This window comes from Ostrea edulis, chromosome 2 (genome assembly GCF_947568905.1).
Source record: "Ostrea edulis chromosome 2, xbOstEdul1.1, whole genome shotgun sequence".
Taxonomy (NCBI): domain Eukaryota; kingdom Metazoa; phylum Mollusca; class Bivalvia; order Ostreida; family Ostreidae; genus Ostrea; species Ostrea edulis.
In genome coordinates this window covers 82505281-82522997 of record NC_079165.1, presented here as the reverse complement: position 1 = coordinate 82522997, position 17717 = coordinate 82505281, and the positions used below count along the sequence as shown (strand labels likewise).

The 17717-nt window shown below is 36.2% G+C and overlaps 1 protein-coding gene across 6 annotated transcripts in view; it reads right to left on the bottom strand.

The window, feature by feature from the left end:
* Positions 1 to 17717, bottom strand: part of LOC125678695 (protocadherin Fat 1-like) — a 54469-nt gene that overhangs the window by 14314 nt on the left and 22438 nt on the right. For 5 of the 6 annotated variants that reach the window (XM_056155163.1, XM_056155167.1, XM_056155164.1 and 2 more), the window contains exons 5-16: positions 11921 to 12226; positions 11236 to 11449; positions 10593 to 10732; positions 8104 to 8314; positions 7432 to 7707; positions 4183 to 5678; positions 3898 to 4075; positions 3385 to 3606; positions 2914 to 2934; positions 1513 to 1634; positions 616 to 1432; positions 30 to 383 (exon numbers count right to left, since the gene is read on the bottom strand). In XM_056155163.1, coding sequence (XP_056011138.1) covers positions 30 to 383; positions 616 to 1432; positions 1513 to 1634; positions 2914 to 2934; positions 3385 to 3606; positions 3898 to 4075; positions 4183 to 5678; positions 7432 to 7707; positions 8104 to 8314; positions 10593 to 10732; positions 11236 to 11449; positions 11921 to 12226 — 4357 coding nt within the window. The remainder of the gene's footprint in view (positions 1 to 29; positions 384 to 615; positions 1433 to 1512; positions 1635 to 2913; positions 2935 to 3384; positions 3607 to 3897; positions 4076 to 4182; positions 5679 to 7431; positions 7708 to 8103; positions 8315 to 10592; positions 10733 to 11235; positions 11450 to 11920; positions 12227 to 17717) is intronic. The other variant, XM_056155166.1, reaches the window with a different exon arrangement.

The following is a 17717-nucleotide window of genomic DNA, read 5'->3' as shown; positions in this document are numbered from 1 at the left end:
TAACTGAACAGATTTTCCATGTCATTTACCTCTGTCACTTAAATCTGCCTTCACACTCAGAGTGCCCGTATCAGGTTCCACAGTAAATAAAGTTCCTGCTATGATCAGTGAGGCATCATATATATTGTAGGTAATTCTCCCAGCCTCCCCGTGGTCAGGGTCCGTAGCCTGGACCTGTACCAGGGGTCTGCCCTTCCCAGCATTCATTGGGACTGAAACTTTGTACCCTGTGTGGAGGAACTCGGGATCATTGTCATTGACATCGGTGATGTTGATGATCACAGTTGTGTACCCCATTCGTCCACCATTGTCTGTGGCTGCTATGGTGACAGAATACGATGACTGGTCTTCTCTGTCAAACAATCTCTCAGCAAATATTTCACCTGAAAAGAAGAAAGCAAATATTTGTGCAATTCTTGAAATGTTTAATATGCAGTATATCAATCAAATTTAGTACATGTATACTGAATAGAAAGAAAGTTTAACTTCCAATTTATGAATGCCCATTTGGTCCATATCCTATACAAATCTAAATTTATTCATTATTCTGAAGAAGCAACAAATAAATTTGGGCAAATTTTTTAAACAGGATGATATCTTTCTCGAAATATTTACCAGTGTCTGCGTCAATGGTAAAGGACTGTCTCATTTCTGATGACATTACAGAGTAGGAGATCATGCCAAAATATCCGCGATCTTCATCCACAGCCTTCACCGATGTGATGGGTATCCCTCTCCCTACATTTTCCATCACTCTGGCCTGGTACAGAACCTTAGTGAAGATCGGGGAGTGAAGGTTACTATTCTCTAGAGTAATCGATACTGTCGTAAAGCTAGTAAACACTCCATCAGATACCGACACGTTGAGCGTGTATGCTGGATAAAGGATCGAGTGTCTTCTTGGGGAGATCGATATCAAGCCAGACTTGGCATGAATCTGAAAAACCTGATCACCATTTCCACCTACGATAGAGTATTCTAAGTTTCCTTGACTACATTTGTCCGGGTCTGTGGCTGTTACCTTGGCAACATGTAAGCCTGGGGTAGAATCTTTTATGATACCAGAGTATGTGGGCTGATCAAAATAAGGAGGGTTATCATTGAGGTCACTGACAATAATGTGAACCAACACACTCATGTTCAAGGCTGGCATGCCACCATCAGTTGCCACAACATTGAACAAATACTCTGGCATTTCCTCATAGTCCAGTAACCTTGCAGTATGGATAACACCTGTGGTCGGATGGATCTGGAACGTGAAGACACTTCTGGACGTTTCCAATGGAGACAGGTCATAATGGACTTGTCCATTGATTCCAGAATCCTCGTCCGTTGCGGTGACCTTGAGTACAAAGGTTCCCACGGATACAACCTCTGATAGGACCTTGGTGTATTTATAGTGCGTAAAGGAAGGACTTTTATCATTCACATCCTGTAAACACAAACATTCTACGTATTGAAAGCATATTGAGTACAAAAAGTCTTTCTCTTTCTTTCTGAAAAAGTACTCACCAAGACATTAATCTGGAGTTTTGCCTCCCCGTATGACCCAGTTAAAACATCAGTGGCTCTCACAGTCAAGTTGTACACTTTTGTTGACTCATAGTCCAAAGCCGTGGTTAGAGAAATAATGCCTGCAGGGAACAAACATATACAAGTTACTTCCCTTTCTTTATCTTACAATGAATTGATTTCTTGCATCTTATCAGTGCAAATAAACAGGAGTAATTTCTCAAATTTCAGGCCTCCCTGCTGAATCAAAAATATTTAACAACTCTGAACAAGAAACAGAAAGATAAACTTGTATAAACTTAATTCTGCTCATTATTAATCTTTCGCAATTCTTCATGAATGTGATATACAATGAAATACTGGCTGCTCACTTGTTATACTTGCAAGGAAATTCTACCTCTTTAGCAAAAGCTGCCAAAGTCTGTTATGCGCCATTATGTAAAGTCTCAACACATTACTTGGCTCATATAACAGCAAAACTTCCTGATAAACAATTTCATACATGTCTAAATTTCTAACATTTGTTTCATAATGGGATACAATTTAAATTGATATGCAACACATTACAGCGTTTGTAGCTAATGAACTTTGTAAAACACCTCCTATAGTGTGTGCATGTCTCTGTCATTCCTAGTAAACCTTATTACGGGAGTGGTATTTCAAACATTTGTGTTGAAATGCTATCAGCTCACAATAAATGGACCATGCACTTAATTTTACATGCATCCAGTATGAAAAGTATCAAATTTTCTCTACTTCATTAATTTCTCCCCATCAAATTCATCTGGACTGAAATGAAACATTTTTTATTTACAAAGTGAAAATAAAAACCCAGCATAAGGTGTGTGCATGGAATACAAACTGGAGCTTAGCCATACTAATTATAAAGTCTCTTCTGAATTTTAAATTCTGACCTATTGCATGCAGTTTGCACTACGATAATCTCATTCATGAGTCACATTTTAGTGTATTGTTTAGAAGAAATACCATAATGTAACTAAGAATGACTCATATCAAATTCTGACCTCTGTATGGCTTGTTGTCGCAGGGAGTGACAACTGACAAATACATTCATGGTAAATTACCGACAAGCCAAATCAAATTTTAGTGCACAAAGTAACAGAAAACCTGGCAATCATATCCAAGCATTGAACAGAACCAAAATCAGAAAAATAAAACGAAATGAAAATCTGCTGAAAATGGCTGCAGTGCTCATCATCTGTGAAAGTTATCATTTCCCCCAACTATTGATTTTCAAAAATGGCTGGCAATAATCTCTTGTGGGTACAAGTAGCACATGCAAGGCTTGAGAGACCAAGATGCAAAGGTTATGGGAAGGGTAATTCATTTATAACTGTCAAGCACAGAGAAAAAAATTGACCATTCAAATCCCATACTTACATGGACCCTGATGTTCCATGCCTTCAATTGAATTTTGGGTAGAAAACAGACATTACAAACAATATCTCACAAAGACACATACAGCATGTATCACAATGTTGTTATACAAACCAGATCACAATTTTGAAGTATTTAGTGAGGAGTTCTCATTTACAAGCTAGGGACAACTATTACTATGCAGATTATTTGGGAAATTTGTTCTTTGTTTTTCATACAATAACATTTTCAATCACATGACTTTATATATACATGTACATAAAATATCTATTAACGATAGACTGAGACTTTGATGATTCATGATACAGAAGCATGGCGGAATTTTGAAAATTAGCTGCTTTTAAGCTATGGCATGACAAGGATGTGTTAATGTACTGATTGACCACCACCACACACATACACCCTAACCCCAGGTCTCATAATGCTTGTCCAACAGATAATGGATTTTATGTTTTATGGCATAATTTTGTTTACCAATGTTAAAGTCCACTGTGAATTCCTTATAGGGATCACCATCTGTAATGGAGTAGATCAGCTTCTGGTTGCTGGGACTGACAGCCTTAAGGCTCCAGATCGGTGTCCCAGCAGGGACATTCTCCTTAACATCCACAGAATAGAAATACTTGTTGAAAATGGGATGACTACGGCTGATGATACGTATAGGGACTGTAACCTCGGCTGACTGCGAGGGTTGACCTAGACATGAAAACAGAGGAACACAATCAATACACCCTGCGACCTAGCGTCTGAGACTGATAGAAAATAACATGCTAAAGTGCCTCAAATCAATCCTCTCAGTAAGACAAATCACTCTCCAATTCCGAAATCCGAGAGCTTCCACTGAGAGATTCCTAATGGATGCGCGCTTACTGATGAGGTGAATTGGAGCTTTTATAGCAATAAAATTTGCCTTTATTTCCCTTTTCATCCAACAAACCAGACAGTTTTTCTATTAAGTTATTGGTTCAACACTTGTGTTTACAATACCTTTATCTGTGGCCTGCACTACTACTGACAGAGTCTGGTCCACTTCCTGATTGGATAAGGAAGTTTTCAGTCGAATGTGACCACTTCCTGCATCTATTTCAAAATTGTTTCCCACCTGATTTTTAATGGCATAGGTCACATTTCCATTTAAATCAGCATCTTTATCTACAGCCATCACCTACAAGAAATGATAAAATGTTGCTCAAACAAAGTATAGCTATTGTTATTTGTGAATGTAAAATGTTTATTAAGAGTCCACAACAACCAAGCCTCCTGATTCCTAACCTGAGTTACAACAGTCCCCTCATCTGCGTCCATAGATACCACAGCGTCATAGGGCTGGTTCACAAACAGTGGAGCATTGTCGTTTTCATCCAGGATGGTAACGTGGATCATAATGTGCAGTGGCTTCCGTTTTCCACTGAAATCCTCCACTTGGGCTATAATCTTGTACTGGTCCCTCTCCTCTCTGTCAAATGGTTTGCCTGTTGTCTGTAAAACCCCAGAGGTCCTTACAACATCAAACATGCCTTTACCATTGAGAAGTGTGAAGAGATTGGGCTGGTTTAATACACTGGCTACTTGGAGTACTGTGAGAGACTGTGGCACAGCGACATTTTCATGTATGTACAACTTGTATTCATTATGGTGTAACAAGAGACTGACATCATCAGAGGCTTGGATAACTGTTAGGACTACAGATGTACTGGTAACATATTTTCCATCTGAAGCTTGAATTGTCAGTTGATATTCATCAGACATGTTAGAATCATCCACAACATATATGGTTCCTGAATTTTTGTCAATTTTAAACTTCCCACCATTATTTCCATCTTTTATAGAGTACACAATATTTGCGTTGTCATCCAGATCTGTGTCTGTTGCTGTCAATGTGACGACCTCTACATCCGAGGCTGTGGGAAGAAGGATCTCGACCCGGAATTCTGGGAGTGAAAACACAGGTGGATTGTCATTAACATCGGTCACATTAATCACAACTTGGGCTGGTTCTAAGGCATGCAGTTGTGGCTTACCAGAATCTTTCACATGAACTAAAAATTCAAATGTTTTAAATTTCTCCCTGTCAATCGAAACTTTAGATTTAATTGCCCCAGTCTCCCTTGTAATGGTAAAGAATTCTCCCGCCTCTTCATCAACTATTTCATATACTAATTGTGCATTCTCATCAATGTCATCATCCTTAGCTGTTATAACCAATGGTTTTCCATCTGCTCCCAGAATGAGGCTGCCAGGAAGTGAATTTTCACTTATACTTCCTGTGTAGAAGGTCTCTGTGAAGTAAGGCTCATTGTCATTGGCATCTAAAACATGAATCCAGATAAATGTGGAATCAGCTTTACCCAAGGTGTTGGTGGCGAGAACAGTCAGATTGTAAAAGTCCACAGACTCATAGTCTACTGAATCTTTCAGGTACACCACTCCAGAATTCGGATTCACGGAGAAGGTCATATTATCATTTCCTGCGATTATTTCATAGTTGACTGAAGACTGACTTTCAGCTTTCACTGAAACAATAGGTTTTCCTATCGCTGAATTCTCTATCACTTCAGTTACATACTTTTTGAGTGAGAACTTGGGTGGGGCATTATTTGACATAGTGATGTGAATGTTGACTGTAGCTGTACTACTGAGTGGTCGAATGCCTTTGTCCGTGGCTTGGACAATGACACTGTAATCAGTCCGCTCACTCTTGTCCAGTTTCTTGGCCACAGAAATAATGCCTAGGGTCTCATCCAGTGCAAATGCCATGTCGATGTTTCCTGGATGTCAAATAGAAATATATCAACATTAATTTCGGAATTGATTTTTTCAAGAGATTAAGAAAAATCTCTGTGATGTGAAACCATGAAAATGAATCATTCTCTCCACCAATTAAATGGGTTTTTTTTATGAATTCAAGAATAAGTATCTTTGTGGATGCATGTAAACATTGAAGAAGAATGCTTGAAATGGCTTTCAGCTTATTCTTTTTTTCAGACAGCAGAGCCGATATCATATCTCTTTTATCAATGAAATGGAGAGGAATGAGAGCAATTTTTCATTACTTAATGAATGGATTGACAGCAAAAATGATAAAATGCGCATGCATAAAAGATTGAACAAATCAAAGCATATCAAAATAGAGACGTCTGACAAGCAATTTCCCTGTTATCTACATGAATATACATGGGTCACTATGCTTTTATGTTCTTTACAACCGGCATGAAATAAATGTCTACTGCTTTACAGTTGGAAAGGCCAATAAACAAGACATTTAATTTATGAATCAACACACATCTATCAAAATTTTGAATTTACTACATTAATAAATCAAAAAATCACATTTAAGACCTTGTGCTAAGAAATTCAAGCCAGAAATAGAGTATTTTTCACTCTAGTTGGTTAAAATTATTACAATCCATAAAATTGTGATTAATTTTCTTGCTCATGCAATACATGCATATCATAGGTTACCCTAAAATTAACCAGAAAATTAAAATTAATACAAAACAATTTATGGCATCTGTAGTGGTAAACACATAATATATATAAATTACATATGCCAGGCATCAATTATAAAGAAAATATGCAATGCCCTCTTTCATTTCAAAGCTTCCCATTGTTATAACACATGTAGGGATTTTGTTTGGGAATTAGCAATCTGATTAAGATCTTTGTTTCCTGTTATAATCTCCTGTACATATTTCTAAAGTCTGATGTTCATACTAAATGAATGATATTCTTAATTAATGTTTCTCTGTTACAATTAATGGTGTGTGTGACAATGAAACCCAGAAAACAAAGATTTCAGTCAGATTTTTCTTTCTTTTTTCAAAAAATAGGACATCGGGTTCTTTAGGAAAGATAAAACATTCAGCATGGACAAAATAAAACACAAATACATCATGTGCACTGATACTTTACCAACATCTGTGAAGAGACAGGGACAAGTAAAAAATACAATGTACTAAAGTTCAAAGACAGCAACAATACAGTGCAAGTATTTCTACAAAACGACTCAGTGTTAGAATTAAGTGCAGATCAAAACTACTCCATGAAATTTACGAGATGAAATTCATTGCCGTAAACTGACATCTTCTTAAAAATCTCCAGAATAGGTGACCCTTATAGACTGACACTGTATAAAGCCAGTCATGATGAATTGTGAAACAGCTAAATATAGATGAAGAATGTTAAGTTATGCACACAATGTTAATGAATACCCAAGGATACTTATTAAAGATGCGTAAAATTTTACAATGACCAAACACAGCAACATGACAAAACATTTACGAGGAAGTACCATCCTGGTCACATAGATAAAATACTGCACAAGTGTCAATATGCTAACGATCACAACTCATTAACCATCGCATCCATAGACGTAATTAACAGGTGACCGTGTTAAATACTAATTGTGTTTAATGACTGCCGAGTTAGTGTTACTACCCACATATAACATTAAAACAGACGAGGATATACAGTCTGTGAATCGTGATGATGAGATTGCTGAACTGAATTAGTCGTTTTTACCCGAGACGATGGAGTAAGCTATCTCAGCATTCTGCCCCTTGTCTTGGTCAATGGCCGTCAGTTGTGCTACAAAAGTCCCGATGGCTGATGTCTCAAACACATTGGTCTCCATGACATCAGAAATGAATTGTGGGGGGTGGTCATTCTCGTCCAGCACCCTGATGGTCACCCTGGTAAAGTTCTTGTTGTTGGGGAATCCCTGGTCTCGGACCATAACAGTTAATACGTGTTTGGTCATCACTTCTCTATCAAGAGCTTGTTTCACACTGATCACACCTGGAAGAAACGAATCCTAATTAGTCTAAAACTTTTAATTAACCTCAAACCAGTGTTTGTTTCCATGATTTGGTTTTAACAGGCTATTAAATATTGCCATTCATGCAGTGCACAGTTATATGGAAACTGGATGGGGTCAGCACAGAAACCACACCAATTAACTTTTACGCTTCAACACAAAGCTAAAAACAACCAGGTCCTACTCTCTGTTTCATTCATAAACCTGCAAAATCTGGCAATATGTTCTACTGTTTCATTCATTCATAAAAAACAATGACCCCCATCTTTTGTTTTAATGTGCAAGGGTGCAACATGGCATTTTCCAGATGGTTAACAGAAAAACATTAAAGGCCTCCTCAACTATTAAACTGTTATTTCAAACAGAAATTTTTGTACCAGTTTCACTGTCAATTTCAAATAATTGCAGGCTGATTGCGTTTGCTGCTCCTGAAAGCTTGTAGAAGAGTCGACTGTGTAGATCTTTGTCTGTAGCCGAGATGGTAAGGACACTGGTTCCCATGGAAACAGACTCCGATATGTCCTTTTTGTATACAGCTTCCGTGAATTCTGGCGTGTTGTCATTAATGTCTAACACCGTTACGTAGATCTGTATAACATATAAGACAGTATAACACATTGAATTTTAATACTTGTGAAACAATATTCGATATTTTTCATTTATAAACATTATACAATAAATAAAACAGTTCATAGAGACTAGTAGCAGTTATCCAAGGTACCTCTGTCATAAAGGTAACATTTTGTTTCTTATCAACAAAACAGTTTGCAGTTAGTTAGACCAATTTGTGAATAGACGTTCTTTTTTATGTCTAATGATTTCCAGATGCTAAGAAAATCCATTTATCTAAATTTAATCCATTCTCTGCATTATTAAGCATTAATCAAGAAAAATTTGTGTACTGCTGAGAATAATGGAGGCGGATACACTGAGCTTTTCAAGGCTTACGTCTTAGCTTAATTAACAAAGTATGAACTCAGCCCACCAAATAGGAAACTCTCTTCCACCACCAGGAGAATGGGGTCCATCACTATTTACAGTCATGGTTATGTCAGTTAAAATGCATGCTTTACGTTTTACTTTCACATTATTTATGTGGTGTTGAATCATAAAATATGGTTTAATTGTTTAACAACACTTTTATGTCCCATTTGTATTAAATTCTAAAATTATAGCACATTCTCCTTTGAAAATTGACTTCTATGAGCTCCTTGTTGAATGTGTCTGTGTTCCAGTATAATGGATATCTTATTCAACAACCCTGTATCAATTTGTTCAAACAACCCTGCATTAAAGGACATACAATAAATCTGAGATTCTCACTTTTTCCTTCAACAAGAACCCCATAGAGTGAGAAATGAAGGCTCTGAGCATACACCTGTAAATTACACCAAGAGGTTGAAAAACACAATCTCTATCACTTCTCTCATTGATGAGTTGTGAAAACACTTGGAAGTCTATGGATGCTCTTCAATTCATTGTGAGCAAGCACTTCAGATTATCAGAGTTCATATTCCATAAAGTACAGTGTACACAGTCCAAGACTATTCTCAGATTTCTATATCTCATCATTACCTGGGTTTTTTTGGTAAATGTTATTATTTTTAGTGAACGGCAAATACAGGAGGATTATCCCAGATAAACATCTAATAAACTGATAAATCCGGGTTTCCTACAGGCAAAAATTTCTCCTTTTCTCTGATGTACTTTTTAAAAAAATCCAATCTGCGTAGGAGCTATGCGATTAGACGGTCTTTTTCCATTTATCAACTGTTTCTTTTTAATTTTTATTCAAGGTGATTAGAGGGGGAGACATTTGAGATATGTCGAGCAATTGAACATCTAAATTAAGTGCAATTTTTGCAGCTCATGAAAAATTAGAAAATAATGAGTTTGGTTTCATGCCAGGATGAAAATATACCAATGATTTCGCGTAAAAAAAAAAAAAGAGCATTGCAGAACATTTGCTTATAGTAAAATACAGCATCAGAAATATTTACATTATATAAGGTTAATCTGCTCCCTAAAGCCACTTGATTTATTTGAGCCATCCATTAAAAATGAGGAACTAATTGGCAATTCAAAGTTTCTCTATGCTTCTTGTCGGTTAGATTTGTAAACAGAGTGATAACATAGTCAGCTTGTTTTTCTGTTGTCTCTCACTAACGGAATAAATTTGGCAGCTTCATTTCCAGTGATTCTATCTTTAAATGCATGAAAGAGCAAATCTTTTTCACTTCAAGGTGTGGGTTGTAAATAGGAGAACTTGTGCAGATTTTAAACATCACGATAGATCAATTTAAAGGGCTTTCATCACACTGATTCTCCGAAGAACTGTGCAACTTTGAAGCATTTTGACTTCTAACTGCGGTTAAATGCTCTCACATCAACTATATGAAGATCTTACTTCAAAATGCTTGATAAAGTCTTCTTGCCTACTTAGAATGCAATTTTCCTCAAAATGCCTGATAAAACTTCCTGTATGATAATGAGGACTGATTGTAATCTTTTCATCAGTGTTAAAATTAACCAATATTGCCTCAATTATCAAACTTGGTATAATTTGGCACCTACAGTTAGATATCTATTGCAAATATTAAACATTTATTTACACTTCACACTTCTGAAATATCACTATCAAATAATCATGGTTAATCTAAGCTTACATTGTAAATATAAGAATGAAATAGGTAAAGCTTTGGTAATTAAGGTGATAATCAGACACTTAATCCCTAAAATGTGGAGGGCTTAAAACAGGATGAAAGGGTATTTAACATCAACAATGGCCACTGTCAAGTTTTTCTTCTTTTATTTGGATTCTCTTTTGCAGTGAGGAAGATGAATGAGAGTTATAAATTGTTATAACCTTGACAGCAGTTTGATGGATGCCATCAGTTGCCATGACAGTCAGATTGTAATGGTCCCTTTTTTCACGGTCTAGTAACTTTGTTGTCACTATACTTCCAAACTCAGGATTAATACCAAACTGGTTTTCAGGATCACCATCTACAAAGAAAAAAATTCATATAATTATCCATGTTAATATAAGCAATAAGGTAATACATCTCATCTGGGGAATTTTTTCTTTCATATGTGTATGACAAAAATGCTAACAAAGCACAATGGAGGGCTATGAGTGACAGGTCACACTCTGTATTTTGTCTAAGCGCAACCTCAGCACCAGGTGGGGGCTCGTGAATGGCTGGGGAAAGCCATGATCTGTTGTGGATATAAACCTGACATTTATCAGTATGTTACGTCATAACTGACATACTCAATACAACAATAGTTGACTTTTACGGAAGACACTAAACCTGCACATCATATTCACCTAACATGTAAAGTCATAATCGTAACATGGGAAAACCATTAATATTTGTAGGGACCGCAATTCTAGGTCTTTGATATGACACCCGATGACCTGGTCTTGGTTTATTATAATAGCCCATCTGCTAATCACTGACATTGGACAAAGCTAGTGCTCGTGAAGCATAAAAACCTTTCTGTACCTGTCAAAGAGTAAGAGAGTTTGTTCCGGTCAATGTCCTCAGCTTGGTACACGTCCAGCACCTCCCCGACCTTGCTGTTCTCCATAACCTGAACCTCGTAGTAAGGGATGGGAAATTTGGGAGGGTTCAGTGAGGAGGCCGGGACAGGGAGCACCTCCAGCCTCACTCTGGCTGTGGCTTTCTTCTTCTGTTTGCCATTGTCAAAAGCCTGGACCTACAGATTGAAAATGAAAATATTCTAATCCTTCTATCTTGTATGGTGACTGAAGGAAAACAAAGTGACACAAAACACAGTATTAGTCAACAGTAAAACAGTAATAAAGTGTCTGGGACTGACAATTTTGCTTCCAGTTAAGGGTTATTTCTGCTAATTATCCACTCCCTGTGCTTCAGTGGGGTCACAAGTTTTAAATAATTTTGCTAAAACATCATCGAAATTTTGGGAAAAATGCCTCTCCAATTTTTTTAAAAGAAATAAAGTCTTAATTGTTTGTATTATGTGGGTATTTAAGCAATGGAGGCAAAGGGGTAATTTGTATATTAAATCGACTTTTGTTATCTTTCTAGCAATGAGGACAAAAATTCACATTTTGTTACAAAGTGTGGATTCATTACATCAAGGCATGTTTATTATAACAGGATTTTGCTGTACAAAATAAAAAAAAACAACTTTTCCTATATATACCTTTAAATTATAGCTTCCCACTCTCAGTGCACCCTTCGCAAAAATCATCCCCGTGTCTCTCTCTATACCAAATATCTGTTTCTTGCCCTTGATTTTGTAAGTGATCTGGGCATTAGGTCCTTTGTCATCATCCTTGGCAGTCACCTTCAGTAATGATGTCTTTCCACTGTCTTCTGTAATTGCCATCAATCTGGTTCTGTAGACTTTCTCCAAGAACTCTGGCTTGTTGTCATTTTGGTCGAGGATTTCAATGACCACATGGGCAGTGGAAGACAAGGCAGGATATCCAGAATCGCTCACCACAACCTGTAGGGAAAACAACTGTTATAGAAGTTCTGTGTCCATTTTCAATTGTTTATCAATATACTGTAGGATCTTAATTTTATTATCTTGTAATTTAAGTAGAAATAAAATTACTTCCTTTCCTTTGTATATGGCAGAAATACATGTACAAACTCTTGATTAATAGATCACTTGCAAATTCATGTTCTTGCAAATTTGATGTCTTCAAGTCATATTGCAATATTAAGTACCCGCATAGGAATCAATAGTAGTTTATGAATACATGTATATACATAATCTTTTTTATAAAAAGGAACACTGTTTTATTACAATGTCCACAGATTTGGCCCCAGAGCAATAAAACTGAGAGGAACTCCATTTTCATGTCAGTCCAGCTTTTTATAAGGATATAGATAAAGTGAAATCTGAGAATGAGATCAAAATTTGTCTTGACAATCTAACTCTTCAAGAGTTTGAATGCCACAAACAATTCTGTTGAAAGTTGTTTATTTGTCACTTGAGGATTCCAGAAAACACAGAAAGTTCCCTCTCATGACGAGGATGGCACTCTCCTAAGATTCATTCATCAACTCATTAAGGTAAAGACAAAATTACTGTCAATTTAAAGCCTTTTGATTATTCACCGAACTCTGAATTCACCAACTTTTATAGGTCTGTGTGTTCAGTGTTATTCATAAAAGAAATTCTACGCAGGAAAAAAATTTTGATTCCAAGAGAAACCTACAGTGCAGCTAGTCCTAAATGAAAGTGAGTTTGACAGGCTCGACCTAAAACACTTCACCATAAATCATTACAAAATAAAGAGTTCCGACAAAGTTGCATAATTTCATGTCAATTTCCTCTTTCCAAAAAGATAATTACCCTCAAAATACCCGATAATTGATCCCCATGAAACCTTGCACTTCCGTTTCATTAACGAGAGGAGGCTCATTTCATTGCTTTGTGTCGGTTCAAGATTTTCATTATTAAAGATATACCCACACTTCCAAGATGTCAAAAACATAATTAAACCTATTCTTCTGATGTCAACAAATTTTATCTTTTAAAGAATGCGACAGGTGATTCAAAAGTGAAAATTGAACATTAAAAAAAGCTAGTCTTTGACAAAGGAATTCCATCATCATATTCATCATTTGACATATAGCTGACTGACTATTTTGAAAACAAACACAACTGACAGAGACAAAGTCATAATTTTATTTTATTGCTATGCTTGTGAACTTTCAGAAAAAGGTCACCAGTATTATATCATTTCATCTAATTTCCCCTCTTATTTGGAGAGGCGGTCTTGGCAGACGACTGGCGTTGTCGTCACATAGGGATCTAACTGGAGACATGATCTGACACCCACAAGTATACTTTGAGCTATAATAAGATTTAATATATACGTAAACAGTCTGTGCAAGGGCCCCCCATCAAAGCTGACTGCCTCTAAAACGAAAAACTGGAATGTCTATTTTGTTAAATACCACAAAAATAAACTCTGCAGACAGGGGTGGGCATTTTTTTTTTATACATCATGGTTGACATGAATTTAAACTTATCCACAGATTAAAAAAAATCTCATCTAAATTTATTTGAATTTTTCTCTTCAGTTGACCATTAACATCCATCATTCAGTGAACTTTGATAGCAACACTTCATCTCAATACCTTGTCACTTTTTAACATGAATTATAGGAAATAAAATCAAATGGACTGTACAATCATTATAAAACTCTTAAAAAGTCCAGCTTCCATGGCTCACCCAACACCCAAAGTGTAGGACACTGCAATGCCCCCTGTGGCTTTGTGTAGCAGTGGCCCTAGTTTCCATCCATGGTCTATAAAGCAGATGGTGTTGGGAGATGTTAATGAAACCTGTATTTTCTTTTATCCGTCTCCTTGTCCCCATTTATGTTAAAGTTGTGAGAGGTCATGTGAAGAATTTCACCCATTAAGATTTATTCAAGAGATCTGTGTTTGCCAGTCAGTGCTTTTAATGAAACATGCAGCCCGCTGACTTCAGTATATCCTTTCAAAATCTCCTGCATCTCTACTTCACTGACCATTAAAGTACATCTAACAAGGAACAAAACTCCATCAAACCCACCTGTTGTTGGCATCAGCAGGAGAAGTGATGAAGGCATCAATATTATCATCTTGTATTTCATACAAATAAACTTCCCTTACACACACAGATGGAGTTGAGATAGGAGCAGAACTATTTAATCTATACTTAGATTGATGTTACATAAAATTCAAATAAACCTCATGAACCAGTAATTCTAACCCTTGAGTGATGTACCAAAGAAAACATGACCTATGACAAAATAGGACTCGATAATAAACAACCCTAATTTTCTGTAGACATGCTGTTTCCCCAGCCTGAATTTTTAAACATCAAAAACACCTGGAAATGCACAAAATTGACTTTTTAAAAAAAAAATTAAATTTGCAATTGAAGTATCAACATATTTCTGTAAGTCATCAAGACTGCTTTATTCTAATTTAAAAAGGTATTTAAAGATGCATTACAGAATGACAACAAAAACATTTGAGAACCTATGTAAAAATACATTCCTCCATACAAGTCAGTACCACAATCCATTATGTATATCGATTCAGTTCATTAAGAATAAGGTCCATACCTTGACATATATTTCAAAACTTGATGGACTGATAATTGATTTCAAAATGGGCGATATTTCAATATGAGCAATTTCAATTTAAGACCAAGGTGAAAGTTGCAGACATTGACATGACAGAGACACAAGAAGAGAAAGATCTAAAACACCATGCCGCCCTATCACTGATCTCACAGGCATCAGGATGTTCCATGTGAAAGGGCTTTTAGAAATCTACTCCTTTTTTGCAAATACTAACCCTCTGTATACAATTCTAGATATTTTAAGAATTCAGCCACACCAATTGTGCCAAACAATTGAAAGAATATTTTCAGTAATATATTTTATCTATCAAAAGCAAGAATACCACAGATACCACTGATACGTCATTAACAATCAGATGAAGCATAAAGAAACTGCCAATTCTTTCAACACCCTGGAGATTTTTTTGCCGCATAATATACATATGCCAAACTCTCTTGGTTTACAAGAACTGATCACTTCCATGGACCCCGAGGTCACCGAGTGACCCTAAGCTACTGCCTCTCATTCTAGGTTACTTGGGGGACAATCTTGGCCATTACTCAGGCTTAGGTCACACAGAATAACCACAGAGAATCTCTCTATTGGATGAAAGGCAGCACACATTCATCTAATATACTCTCCCTGCTGAAGACACTTGAGCTGGAAATTGAAATCCAAGTGCCACCTTTACAGTCTTCATAATGCCGATGGGGGAATATAGAGGAAGTGCTTACACTTTAATCAAGATTATTAATATAGTGTTTCTTCATCAAATCACTTCCATTTGACAGTGATGAAACAGATTATCCCTGAACCGTAACCCCCAAAATGTTCTGTATGTGCTATTCTCAGTCATAACTAAAGTCTAGTCATTCCAATATTGAAAGGAAATGGACCCATTTTTTCTATTTCAATGGTAATATAAACTGAACTTTGTTTAATTGTTTTGCCTTGGCTTTCTTCAAATGACTCCTCAATTTCAATACATATCTATTACTTTCTCAGATCTCCCCTATTTCCTAAGGAAGTTTTATTTAATTATTTCACTATCTTAATTAATTCACCTGACAGAACTTATGAATTTAGTGAATGAAAATAATCAAAGTATACGCAAACAAGCTTAAATTTCACACCCACTCCATTCATCCAACTTATGTAAGATGCAAAAATATTAGTCATACAAATGGCAAATAAGCCTCTAAAACGCAGAGAATGAATAACAAAAATAATTTACATGCATAATTTTATTACAAAGTCACCAGAAAAATATGTTTATAAAACAATTTAATTATACCATTTTACCGTGCTGCATTCCAATATTTTAGAGAGCAAGCTGTTTTATAATCACCCAAATTGCTCACTTTGATTTTTTTTCTGTATCATTTAGTTGCAATTCAGAAACAATGAAAAATTCAAAATTCTCTGACACGTCTATACTTCACTCTATAATGTTCATTACAATGCACAAGGAAACCACTTTATTTATCTCAGAATCTAACATTTCAAATAAACATTTTTGAATTCAATCTTTCAGCTATGATGAAAAGTTAACCTTGCCAAACAAATAACTCCTGGAGTTTTTTTTTTCTTTCTTCCACAAAATCTGTAAATATGATTCCTACACACGACGCCACGGTGGGGGTTTAAACCAAGACTTCTCGTTCATTGAACAATCCCTCTTGATCCACACAACCCCGATTTCAAAGGAAACGGAACATTATTTGTGGAAGCTTTTAATGCTGAACGAAACAAGATATTGTTTTTGATCAACAGGCTAGGAGACTTTTTTGTTGATATATTTTAAACGGTAAGACCAACAGTTGGAATTAAAAACCTTTATTAAAGCTCTTCCTTTTTCAAATAACATTCACCTGAATGTACAAATACCACAGATTTGATATGATGTAGAAAAAATATTTAAAAGATTTTCAAATGTGGCCATTAGGACCCCATCACAATTGTTCATAATGTCCATTTAAAGGAAACATGTACATGTATCCCCTAAGGAGATCTGAACAAAACATTAGTCTATAGGCAGGCTTTCAATATGGTGATGTGAATGTGTGTATTATTGTTGTTTTTTTTTCATCTATTGACTCTGTATAACGAAGTGTTAGGAAGAGATCTCGCCATACATCATGCCCTCAATAGTACCATTAAATCGAACCTGTTTGCTCAGCTCATCAGCAGAACAGTAGGGGTGTCTACAGCAGAGGTGTGATTGTGGACCAATTATAAGCTAATCAGCCGCATGATGCCAACACCCAAGATACATTCTGATAGAGAGAGCAATACTGGGACAGGCAGCCCTCCTCTTTCCCCAGAGTGTGTAATGATTCTTTTGTTCTCTGGTGTGCACCACATAACAGAGACTCTGATAGCATTCAGAATAAAGGCTGCTTAAAGTAAATGTCTGTTGGAGAAAGGCAATAATAAGGGTATATATCTCTATGCAACTGTTGTGTGCAATTATCCAACACGTTGGCACGGCTCGATCCATTTCCACTCCTCTGTGTAGGCTACCCCTGCCAGATTGCTTTGTGAATGTTTGCTGTTTTACAAACATTTCTGAGATGGTTCCCTTTTCAATTTGTAATAGCACTTCCAGAAATCACATCAAGCATTTGACAATGGCAATGGAAAACTCAAGTCTACTCTTCTTTTTAAACAAAATACCTTCATGATTTAAAATGGGATGGATTATAGAACTCAAGACTCCCACTAAGAAACCAAATTTTGAAAAACAATGATCCATCCATATTGGTATTAAAGCAATAGAACATGTTTCTCTCATTGACTTTGCCTTTATATATTTTGCATACCACCAAATCACAAACATTAATAATCACCACATTGTACATGCAG